The 12762-nt window shown below is 42.7% G+C and overlaps 1 protein-coding gene across 5 annotated transcripts in view; it reads left to right on the top strand.

Moving 5' to 3' along the window:
* KCNIP4 (potassium voltage-gated channel interacting protein 4) overlaps positions 1-12762 on the top strand; it is a 1008442-nt gene that overhangs the window by 817700 nt on the left and 177980 nt on the right. Inside the window, exon 1 of one of the 5 annotated variants that reach the window (XM_066385216.1) lies at positions 7851-8237. The exons of the other annotated variants lie outside the window; for them this stretch is intronic. Coding sequence (XP_066241313.1) covers positions 8126-8237 — 112 coding nt within the window. The 5' untranslated portion in view covers positions 7851-8125. Of the gene's footprint in view, positions 1-7850; positions 8238-12762 lie in introns of those variants that run through there. 5 annotated transcript variants of the gene reach the window in all.

Below are 12762 nucleotides of genomic sequence, written 5' to 3'. Positions count from 1 at the left end.
TATCTGACCCTGAAGTGGGAAGATTATCCTGGATTATCCAGTTGGACTTTATATAATCACAAGGATGAGTGAAAGAGAAAGACAAGTATCAGGGTCAGGATGATGATGCCCGAGAAAAACTCAACTGGCCACTGCTGGCGTGGGAGATAGAGGTGGCCACTGGCCAAGGAATGTGGGCAGGTTCTAGAACTGCAAAGGGCAAGAACACAGATTCTTTCCTCAACTTCCTAAAGGAGCACAACCTTGCTGACACCTTTGGGACCCATCCCAGTCTTCTGACCCCCAGAGATGTAAGATGATATATTTCTGTTGTTTTAAGCACCAGTTGTGTAGTAATTTGTTACAGCAGCAGTAGGAAACTGATACAACATTTCTACTATAGGACTGTAATGATAGAAAGCAAGGAATCTCTGGCTAAAACACTGATGGACTCGAAGTTCTGGGAAATCATTTAGAAATATAACTTTCAAAAATCAATCCCTTTCTAGCTTTCCAGACCTCTCTTTTTGGAGATCAAAGAAATGATCCCTGTGAGTGTGTGTGTGTGTGTGTGTGTGTGTGTGTGTGTGTGTGTGTGTGTGTGTGTGTTTTAAATCAAGGACCATTTAAATTCACAAAAACTGCTGTAGAGTCTGGTGCCTGAGAAATGTTTCAGGAGAGAGAGAACAAATAAACAAGGGGCTTTAGATGTGTTCTCAGAGAAGGACCTTGAGAACTCCACACATGTTCTTTCCATGTAGTCCCTACAACTCTTGATCATACAAAACACGATCCAAATCTGTGGGAACTCTGTGCCAAGGAACTGAGAGAACCAAGCTGGTGAAGTGATATATCCAGGGCAGCAGGGTCCTGCCTCCAGTGAGCCGGGAGGTGCCACAGACCTAGGAACAGACAGACATTGAAGGCAGGGCCCTAGGACCAGCGACAGCCAGCACTACATCCAGAGGAATGCCATTCTTCATGCTTTTAAAACCACCTGCTCTGCTTCCAAGGTCATTTTGCAGCTACTTCTGAGAAAGTGGAACTGAGGCGTTATTCTGCATCTCTAGTTAAAAGAACCCCAGAGACTGACGAATCGGGGAGGTGGGACTAATTCAGGGAGAAATAATCCCTTGCTCATCTCCTCTCTATAGCCTTTTAAAACCCTATTTTAGATCTCATCTCCCCTGCAGCCTCTGAGAATCCCACAGGCAGAAAACAGCTCTATATTCTTGAATCTATCACGGTAGCCGGCAGAGGATTGCCTGTCTCTCCCTCCCCCCCCATTTCTCCCTTCCCCTTTCTTCCTTTCCCCTCTCTCTTCTTCCTTCAACTCTCCTCCTTCCTCCCACTTCTCTCCTGAGCCCCTTCCTCCCCGCATCTCATTTCTTGACCTTGCTCCTGGAAAGAAACCTTGACATTCCAGTAGAGGTTAAGGCCACACCACGGCTGCTACCTTTCAGGATACCATTTCCATTTTATACCTTGTTTCTCTTTGTTTAATGGGGCCACACTAAAAATAAACCAAATAAAACAAAAATACTGATCTTTACAAATACTTCCCCAGGGATGTAAGAACACCGGCTCTTGAGTGAGAATTCTTCAAGTTCAATTCCAGTTCTCGGACTTCTAGCATGTAACTATCTTAGAGAAAAAACTTTTTCCCTATTCTCTTATGTTCGGTGACTGGGGCCTGCAAATTAGACTAACAAAAGTCAGATTAACAGGAGAAAAGATACACAATTTTGTGAATGTTTATGTGCATGGAAGTTTACAGAAAAGAAGGAAAAGTCAAAGAAGCAAAGTATGGGGCCTATATACCATGTTAAAAAAAAGAATGAAAGTTTGAGTTTCAAGGTTTGATCAATTCTGAGGAAGTGACCAGGAACTGTACGGTAAACTAACGGAGGATAAGAGATGTTTTAATTGGTGTTGTTGATGCAGACTTATCTTGATTCCTGGCACAAGGTAGGGGGGTAAGGGAGCAGCTTCACAAGGCGAAATCCAGGCTCTGCTGTTAGTTAGATAAGAGGAGAGCAGAGAACTCTTCCTGTGTCTGCCAATTTGCAATTGCCTTTAGCTCAATATAATCCTTATGCCAAAACGGCATATTTCAGAGTGGCCTGTACTGATCCCTTTTACAGTGTTGGACGAGCTACTTAAGCTTTTGTTATTTCAGTGTCTTCATCTGTAAAAGGGGTCAAAACTATTATATACCTTATCAGGATGTTGTGATGATTCAGTGAGATCATCTGTGTAAAAGCATACAGTTTACTTTCTATTGCATACAGGGGCTTAAAAGTATTGTCATCCTAAGGATAATAGAATAAAGAAAGGGCTCATCATTATTATTATCTTTCATACCCACTGCCAATGCCCAGCTCATCAGAACAGCATGTGGCAGACAGTTTTCAGAGAGAGGACACACGAAAAGGGTCATGACATGAGAGTCCGAACTGTCTGTCACATTGAACTGGGGAAACCCAAAAAAGGCCAGGATAAGGAAACTAGAGTACGTTTAAAAAAAGTCATAAATCATAGGGAAAGATTATAGTCTTATGAAAATTTTCTGGCTCTATTTCCAAATAATCTACTACGATCTTTATATTAAAATTACAATCTGCACATGCTTTGATCATAGAAGACATGAAAACTCTTTTCAAGATCCATCAGGTGAGATGTTGCTGGAAGTTTCCTAAAGTGGAAGGTATTCTTCTACCATCAGTCACATCATGGAGTCAGTAAAGCACCAAAACCAGAAAGGGAATGCTGAATTGTTTCATGGGCAACCATATATGTATTTTAAAGAAATCCATTCCAGATGCATTTTCTTATCTTTCTGAATGAACCCTGAAGCTAAGCGAGGTAGCTTGACTCCTGTAATGTTTGAGTGGAAAGATTGTCTAGGGAACATTTAGGAATCTTTCCAAATAATTGAGAAACTTGAGATACACAGTGATATACCTTAGGGTAGAGTAAGGGTCGGAGGTAGAAAAGAAGGCACCAGAGGGTGAGAAATTCTAAAAGTAGAAGAGACACCGAGGGTCACACACCAGCCTTGTCCACATTACTTGTTTTATCCTCTTCTCACTTATTTTTCAAACCTAGATTAGACTTCTTTTTTCAATGGAAACTTCTAGAATCTAGATGATGCCAACCACATTGATGTCTTGCTTCTCTTAATTTCTATTGGCTGAGAGTTGAAAATGTTTCTTTTGGAGATTAATTTTTTAATTTCTTAAATTGTCATTCTGATTTCCCCTGTAGTTAACAATTCAGAAACAGTGAAGAACTGTTGTTCACTTCCCAAATCATTTGATTGACAAGTCAGTTCTCTTCTCTGTGCCTCATTTAAACATCTGTAAAAATGAAAAGATTGAGTTATTTCATTTTTAAATGATCTCTAAAGGTTTACACAAATATAAACTAGTAATCTTAAATTCAAATTTGACTTAACTAGTTACTGCATGCATTGTTGTTCTAGCTGTATTTCTGGGCAGATAATATCTAACTTTAATGTTTTTTTTCTAACTTTATTAGTGAATATGTTTAAACATTTTAGAATAGTACCTGGCATTTATAAGTTTCCCCTGTATGTTAGCGGCTGTTATTTTTGAAGTAAATCAGATACAAATCCTGGGTGTGCCCCTTATTGAATGGGATTTTGTGAAAATAATTCAATCTCAACCATTCTTGGTTTTTATTTTTCTTTGAAATAGGGATAATAACATCTACCTCTGGTTTGGGATGAGATTAAATGAGTTACACATAAAGTGCATAGAGTGGCTTAGAGTTAAGTGGGAAGGAGTTGTTAGTTTAGCCCTTTGGTATTCCTTTCCTTGGTACGAAAGACAAAACCTTGCCTGACATCCCTTACAACGTAATGAAACGTTGGTCTTGGGAAGGAGGAGAGAGAGCAGGGGATATGTTAATGGGGAATGGGGCATGGGAGCTTGCAAGTTGCTGCAACAAAACGATAGAGCACAATGGAATTATCTTTTTAAAATAATATGCAGCCAACTATTCTGCCCCAAAATGCCCCTAGAAAAAGCACTCTTCCTCAGGTTTTACTCAGTTCCCTAAATTTGCCGGATGCAGAATGAAACTCTTTTTCAAGTAAGAGGAAAGAAGATAGACGACTCCTTCATGTGTCCCAGTTGGAATCCATCCAGCAACCCCCATCTGGGGCTGATGTTCTACACATCTGGGACCATGCTCCAAACTGAGCTATTTTTAGCACCTGAGGCAGTGGCTCCAGGGGCCATCCTTAGCACCTGAGGCCAAAGTGCTCAAACCAATTGAGCCATGGCTGTGGAAGGGGAAGAAAGTGGGATGGGGGTGTGTGTGTGGGAAAGCAGATGGTTGCTTCTTCTGTGTGCCTTAATCAGGAATCATACCTGGGATATCACATGTCAGGTCACGCCTTCCAATTGAAACAACATGCCAGGGCCAATACAAAACTCTTTGATGGTACTATTACCTAACAAAATCCTGCTTTGGGGATTACATGTAAAAGAGCCTGTGGTATCCTTTGAGAACCAGGAGATCCTATCAATGGAAACAACAGAAAGAGCTAGAAAAACCAGGGGTAAAGGATGCTAAATAGATAGGGAGGTGCTGGACCACAAAGACTCTCAGCTGGGGGGTCTGACACTGATGCCTTCTTGAAGAGAAGTCCTGCCTAGAATCAACAAAGTCCTATTTGTGGAAATTCATGTGAATTTCAAAAATGGTTAGGATTTCTTCCCTGGAAAATGGGGGTAGCAATTTTAAAATACTTTTCCTAACTCTGTAAATCAAGAGATCAATTGGAAAGTATTTGCTGAAATCTGTTGAAGGGTATTAAGAAGAAGAATAATTTTGGGACTCAGACAAAGGAATGTTTGGATTCAGGAACTATGACTTTCTAGCCATGTGACCTTGGTCAAGTCACTTAATTCCATACCTTATTTTTTTCCAACTATAAGATAATATTGTACAAGATTAAGAGAGACAGTTATAGTTGACTTGACCTAATTTCTGTAACTTTCTTAACCTTCTTTTTTTTAAAATTTTATTATTATTTTTATTTAGACAATTAATTTTAACAAGGTGCAATTGATCAATTAGAGTACATAGATTCAGAGAAAACATCTCCAGGTCATTTTGACTTTTGATTATGTTGTATACCCATCACCCAAAGTCAAATTGTCTTCTGTCACCTTCTATCTGGTTTTCTTTGTGCCCCTCCCCTCCCCCACCCCCTTCCTCTCCTCCCTTCCCCTCCCCCCTGGTAACCCCCACACTCTTGTCCATGTCCATGAGTCTCAATTTTGTGTCCCACCTATGTATGGAATCATACAGTTCTTTGTTTTTTCTATTGTGACTTCCTTTTTAACTTTGACTTCCTGTAGCGTTATGCTGACAGGAATTTCAGAGAATGGTTACGTTAGATATGTGTTTTCCGATCCACTACTGAGAACTGCTTTCCCTTTGCTGGCTTGCTGACACGACTGTACAGCTACTGAGATGGGCAGGTGGTAGGGTGGATTGATACAAAGATATCTCCGGTAAACATATTATCCAAAATTAAAAACACCATTACAAGAGCCGTCTTAGTGGCCAAAGTGTATTTCTGGTGTCCAGAGGGGGGGAAAAATTGCCTGTAGGCTGGGTTGTTGAGAAAGTCTTCATGGGGAGAAGACAAGAGCTAGATCTGGGAGTGGCTAGAAGCGTCAGGACCAGGGAAGGGCAAAGTCACCACCCATCGCAGCCCAGCAAAGCCTCCAAAAGGTGGGCAGTTCTGCCATAATCCCACCACTAGCGTGTGCTGAGCAGTGGGACCCCGGGGCTGGGCTCAGCCCTCCATGTCTTAGAGTTAAGTGTCACATCCACCATGAGAAGGAGGCAGTCACATTCTCATCTTGAACTTGGAAAACTGAGACTCAGAAATGGAGTGGTTTCTCCAGGGTCACACAGCAAGCAAGTGACAGACCCAGGATTTAACCCAGGTCTACTTACCCCAAAGCTTGTGTGTGAAACACAACTTCTAATAGTGATCCGCCATTAGTGACGGTCACCTCCCCCATAGAGTCTTTTCCTGTGGCCACCACCCACCTTTCCCAGGTAGAACGGGCTCTCCCTCCTTGTGCCCCACTGTTCCTGGTAGAGCCTCATCTTCAATGGCCGATGCATTTATGACCGCATAAATTCAACATGGTCATAACCTACCCTCCTAACCAATAAGTCCCCAAAGGATAGGTTTGGGAGTTATCTGCTGTTTGTCATTCACGTGCCATTCATAGATCATGATAATAGCTTAATAAACATTAATGAATAGCTAAATGAATAAATAGATGCCTATTGTCGACTACATGCCTATGCCCACAGCTTCGGCAAGTAAGTTAACCTCCTTATATTGGTTTCCTCTCCTATAAAATGAGCTGTGGCAGTGACTGAATTGTTGATAAATTGCTCTAATATGGATGGGCACATAGTCAATGCTCAATAAATACTAACTATTATTATGAACATATTGAAGTTCCAAAATTTCCTTTAAATGAAGAAATTTAAAAAAAAAACACTGAAGTATTATAATTGCAACTTCACAGACTAAAAACTGTTTTCAGAGAGGTTAAGTATCCCGCAGAAAATTACACAGCAAGGAAATAGCAAAACCAGGCAATTCCCCCCAGGGTCTAAGACATTCATAAGTACTATGTTTTTGTTTCCTTTTTTCCTTTTTTTTAATTGAGTGATTGATTTTAGAGAGACAAAGGGGAAGTGACAAAGAGAGAGAGAAGCATTCACTTATTTGTTCCACTTAGTTGTGCATTCATTGATTGCTTTCTGTATGTGCCCTGACCCAGGATCGAACCCACAACCTTGTGTCAGGAAGACACTCTAACCGACTGAGCACCCAGCCAGGGTGTAAGTCCTGTGTTTCATAGTCAGTTCCAGAGGCTAAAAATGTTTCACCTGCAAGGTGCCCATTGACTCTTCAGCACTACTAAGGGGCTGGGTTTCAGCGGAGCAGAGGAAAACGGCAGCGTGGTGAAGCCGATGTGACCCTGGCACAGCCCAGAGGCCACGACCGTGCCGGGCTGCTTGCCTGGTTGGGAATCAAGTATGCCACGGGGTCCTTTGGGACAGCCAACCCACGCCTCCCTGGCAAGAATCACCTAGTTTCTTGTTTAAGAACACAAACTTCAAAATCCTCTGAATCAGACTCTAAGAGAATGTTTTTAACAAGCACCCGGGGTGATTTTCATCATCAGGGTAGTTTGTGCAACTTTGCTTTGGAGACAGGCTTGAAGCAAGACTTTCAAGGATGCTTGTGGTACTCACCCTCCAGGGGGCGGTTACTGAACATCAGTGTTCTGACAGGGCTCTGCTCTACCCCCGCCCTCTACCCGTGCCTGCTTGGAAATATAAGGACTTAATCAATCTCCCCATGTGTCAGCCAGGACCAGCACAGTCCCAGGGGCGTAGCAGGTGGGAGGCGGCGTGGATGCTCTCCTTGGACAAAGCCACTGAATCATGGATCTTTCGTTTCTGTACTTTTCTCCCTAGAAAAGCTGCCTACGGGCTTCCACGGGAGCTTTCTGAAAAAAGGTTGTAGTCACCAGCCAGTGAAACTGATTTTTCTCTTAGCATCCCGAGAGGGGGGCTGAGCTGTCTCGCAGAGCAAGCGCTGAGGAGAGCGCGCAGCTGCTGTGGCAGAAAGGGGCCCTTCGCAAGCTTCCCAGGCAGCAAACTAGAGAGCAGACAGCCCTGCCCAGCCCCGTGGCGTGTCTTCCGTGTGGAGTGCCGCTGCTCTCCTGGGCAAGTTTCCTGGGAGTGTCCCTGCTCTCCACCCACACAGCCAAGTCTCCAGTTCTCCAACAGATGTCTCTTGCAGCTCTGAAGTCCAAGTACTGGCTGGCTGCAGAGCCCAGGCTGGGGGACCCCAGCAGGCAAATGCCAGCATCAGCATGAGAGGCTGGACTTCAGCCCAGGTCGGTCCTCACGCCGGGGGGCCGCTGCTTGGCCCGGTGCATCTGAGAGGAGCTGCTCACTTTCCCCCCTCAGGAGTCTTTGTTCTAAGCCAGAGACTGCTCGGATTCACGCATTAACTCCCTCCACTCCAAAGGGGTCCGGAGGCTGGGATGCTCTGGCCGCTTGAAGGATGTTGACTCTCGAGTGGGAGTCCGAAGGACTGCAAACAGTGGGTATTGTTGTGATTATATGTGCATCTCTGAAGCTGCTCCATTTGCTGGGACTGATTGATTTTTCGGAAGGTAAAGTGGTCGCTCCTAGTGTGTGCCCGTTGGTCAGGTCTGGTTCAGAACTGGATGCAGGTGCTGCAGAAGTTGAGGCTTAATAACCAATATGAAAGTTTTAAAATATGCATGCTTGCCCCGGAGCAGCCTAGCACTGGAACAATTCGCTTCTGTTCACCCAGAGAGTTGACATTGGGAGGGAAGGGGGTTTGTTTGTACCATTATCTTTCTATTTGAAACCTATTTGAGTGTAGGGTGAGGTTGTGGGTTAAATGTATTTTCCAAGGTGGGAAGCGAGGACCCCCTACTCTGGGGGCTAATACAGGTTGTTGTTTGTTTCTCATGTTCATGTTGGCTACCACTCTTTAAAGTCATTAGTAATTCCACCGTCTGGAGCAGTACCCTAGTTTGAGAGTGAAATATCTGCCTGTGCCTCATTAGTTAAGAGGTGTGGGGGTGGAGCTGGCTTGTTGATGATACTACAGAATGGGTAAGCTTTTGATTTAAAATTGAGTGCTTGGCAAAGATGTGGTTTGGATGCTTAAAATTTGCAAAAGTATTCCATTTATATATCCCAGTGAGCCAGTTGGCTGACTTGTCTGGGAACAATACACACAGGACAGCATTGTTGCTACCAATAAATATTTTATCCACCTGAAATTAATTTTACTAGCAAAACCCATTTTACTATTCAAAGATGAGATAGCAAAAAAAAGAAAAGTTGATTCACTTGGCTTTAACAATTTGTACCTGTTTGTGTGGACACACACAGGTATTTTTTCCATGAAATAATATTTTTGCTGGAGTAACATTCTTTGAGTCATTTTAGCTTCTCTCATTTAATGTCAATTTTATGTCCAAGTTCCCCATTCTTCTCAAGTGAAAGAGTGGAGTTCTTGAGACACTTTCTAAGATTCCTTCCCAGGAAGGGTGTGATCTTCTATTGCCAAGTTATTTGTGAATATTCACTTCTCACATTGCGTGTCATGTTGGAAGTTGATGGAAATATTTAAGCCTGCTTGTGCTCTAGTCTTTCTAACTAAGGCCTGATAGCTAAGATGACATCATCCCAAACCACATCCAGGATACAGGTTGTTTCTGGTGATATGTTAATAATGATCAATGTATCTTATTTTCAAAAGTCCTTTTATCCTCCCTACAAAGTGGATTCATTAGATTCTAACTGTTTAGACCCATCGAAGAGCATAAGTTCTCATGTAATTTCTTTTGAGCATTCTCTGACAAATTCTGTTTAAGCATCCATGAGACTATTATAAGGGCATTTAAAAAGCTTCAGAAGTTCATTTCCTCCTTGTCTCCTGTTACACCGTGATTTTATTCAAGCCCTGGAAGGAGAGCAATGCGTAACACACTTCTCCAAGTGCTACACAATCAGCTGCACTATTTTGAGATTTCTTCCTGAATGCGCTAATGTTGGTGTTGTCATAAAATATAGATAAGAGTAACTTCAGCTTCTAGGAATGGAACAATTTGCTTTTATTTCATCTTGCCACCATATTATTTTCTGTCTTCTGGACTCGGTTAAGTCATAGCCCCCAACCTGAGTGCACGCCACCCAGGGCGGCTTGGGTCGGAGCCAGACGCAGTGGCCTGGACGGGAGGACCGTGGGGAGGCCCTGGAGGAAGGGAACTAACTGCACAGCGCTGTGGGGCGGCGTGCAGTTCTTCATCGCCGGTGCTGATGATGTAGAGACTTACAGTCAAATGCCCTAAGTGCGAGACCCCTGCCATGGCCTCAGCTTCTCCATTTGAAGTCCTGTTTTATGTCACATAGAGTTGAAAATTTTCAAATGCAAACTTCCAATGTGAGTTCCAACAATATAAAAAGTGGCCTTCCCTAACGAGAGTCACAGAATTTTGAGCTGGTCTGAAACATCTCTCTTGGGCTGGATATCTGTATTCATATCCAAACAATAGCCATATTCATGTATGAACCTATGTTTCTGTGTACACATGCACCATATGTATACAGATGTATCTATATATTTATAGATATTAAGCAAAGTGTCCAGAAAGCTTGGCCAACTAGGCTCAATATATAAGCCTTGATTAGGCTAAACCACAAGAAAACAGGTTACTACAGTATTTGAGGTATGACCCATATTTACTTGATAAATGAGTACTTTTTTTGTTGTGAAATGCATGTTAAAAAATGGTGGTCTAGTCCACCTTTCTTATTTGACATAGGAGATAACTGTAACCTAGACAGGTTAACTGATTTTTCAGAAGGCAAACTAACTGGGAGCGGAGACAGGACCAAAACTGAGGGCTGCTGAGTCCCTGTGCTTCTCTTGCTACAACATGCTTTTCATTTATTCCTCTTCCCTACTATTGAGAAAGATCATTAATGAGAAAATACATGGGAAATGTAGTGGATTCCTGAATCCCTGAACTGTCCACTAACACCCTATAAGATATATATATATTTGAAGGCAATACATTCATAGGAAATAAGATCACATGATTGCTGCTTAATTTCTCCAACTCTTTGACCCCAGTCCACGTGTGGAGCCAACCATGGCGTGTAAGCAAGCTAAGCCAAGTCACCAGATCACCAGCTGTTATTAAAGAGGCGAGATTAGAACCAAAGCAGGCCAGCTGGTCTTCTGATACCCCTTTCTTTAAGGCACACTGAATTTTGACCATTTGTGACTCATCTTTAATGAATGGCTAGTCCAAGCAGAATCCAATAATGAGACCAATAAGATTCTGGCCTATGCCCCTGTCTGTATTTTCTCAATCTGTGGCAATGTACAAGCAGAAACAGAACTTAGGCTTTTTGATCGCCAGCCAAGTGGAGGAATGAGAAAAAAAAGGCAGCTGAAGAGCAAGCCACAAAATATTAGATTATCGGGTCCTTCATCCTTCCTACCTGCGAAGGATGAGAGCCATCCCAATGTCGATTGCTAAGCTTTTCCCTGAGACTATACTGCCTGCAAAATATGGCTCAGAAAAGGCCAGGAAATCAGCTATTTCTTTTGGTTGCAACAGTGAAGATGATGAGCACAGAGAGGAAAACTGTGCCGCTTTTTGGCAACACTGAACTTGTGTCCTGTCGTCAGGAAGCAATGGTTCTTCACTGGCGCCACTGTAGAGTACTTTGTCCAGTGCGGCTCTGTGCGTGGATTCACCTGGAAAATACTTGTAAGTCTGTCTGAATGAAAGGGTCCACGTTAGTGTTGGGAGAAAGCATAGTTTACCTTAGTCTTCTTACCTACAATGGCTAGTGAGAATTAGGTGTGGATAGAAAAGAGTTAAGAGAAACATTTCTGCTCTTCCCTAAATTAGATTCTAATTTTGATAAAGCCCTATTTAAAAAATAATTCTCTTCCAATTGAAATTCAAGGTTTAAGAAGCAAAAGCAATTTATAAAAGGATTAAAATGACTAATGGGGTTTTAATATAATGATTAGAGGTTTTACACATATCCACTTATTCATGAGGGGGACAGGAAGAATACTCACAAGATTAATCTCATTATTTCATAGTTTAGCACGTCCTATATGTCTTATTGAATTCTTAATAAGTGCAGGGTTCTCTAGTAGGCATAGCCTGAGGGAGTTGCAAGATGACTATTAAAGGAATGTTCCTTCAGTAGGCTTCCATTCCATTAGTAAGGGAGACTAATTACCAAATAAGACAGAAGGAATAAGTGTTGGGCATAAGCCTGAGAAATGGTCTGTAGAGCCCAGATGGAGTGGTGCATTCTGGGAAGGGTTCAAGGGGAGGTTTGATGGAGAAGAAATGGTTATACTGGACATTGCAGTGTGTGAAGACTTCCTGAACTGGACAAAGGAGAAAGAACATTTCAGGTTAAACAGAGAGCTTGAGTTGTGACCTGAAGCACAGTCAGGAGGTGGCTTTTATCAATAAGAGCAGTGGCTTGTAGCACATGAGAGTGGAAACATTGAAATGGCAGAGGCGGTGAAAGCTGTTCCTCAGGATGCAACGTGGCGGACCGGTGTTTCAAGTGGGTCAGCCCGGGAGTGTGTGACGGAGGTTCAGAGGGAAGAGATGGGCAGCAGAGGATCCCGTTGTACTTCTGGGGCAGTTCAGGTGAGAGACAGCAAGGGCAAAAACCCAGAGACGAGCCTCCTCCATAAAATACTTAGTGTAAACGGTCCATAGCCGGGTTTCCCAGAAACTCATCTTTAATGGAATATCCTTGGTCTGCACCTGTCCTAAAACGGTATGCTTGTGTTTTATTTTAGGGCAGCATTGTTTGACTCTGAAAGGAAGAAATGTGGGGCACCCAGAGGGTGGAGCTATAGATGCGGAAGCTTCATTTATGGGGGGAGCTTTAAAAGTCTGATGGATATAGCTCACATCTTACAAGGTCTTCAGTTATTCTGAACTTCTTTTGGGAAATTTTATACACAAAAATTATAAAGACTAGAGCAATGAACTTCCATGTACCCACCATCCAGCTTCAGTAATTCCCAATAGTTTCCCCCTTGTGCTTCATTGGTGGCTTGCATTTACCTTTTTTATTTTTAAGTGAAAGGAGGGGAGACAGAAAGAC

This window comes from Saccopteryx leptura, chromosome 5 (genome assembly GCF_036850995.1).
Source record: "Saccopteryx leptura isolate mSacLep1 chromosome 5, mSacLep1_pri_phased_curated, whole genome shotgun sequence".
In the NCBI taxonomy this organism is placed as follows: Eukaryota; Metazoa; Chordata; class Mammalia; order Chiroptera; family Emballonuridae; genus Saccopteryx; species Saccopteryx leptura.
Note: the sequence above shows the minus strand (reverse complement) of the source record. Positions and strands in the feature narration are given on the sequence as shown.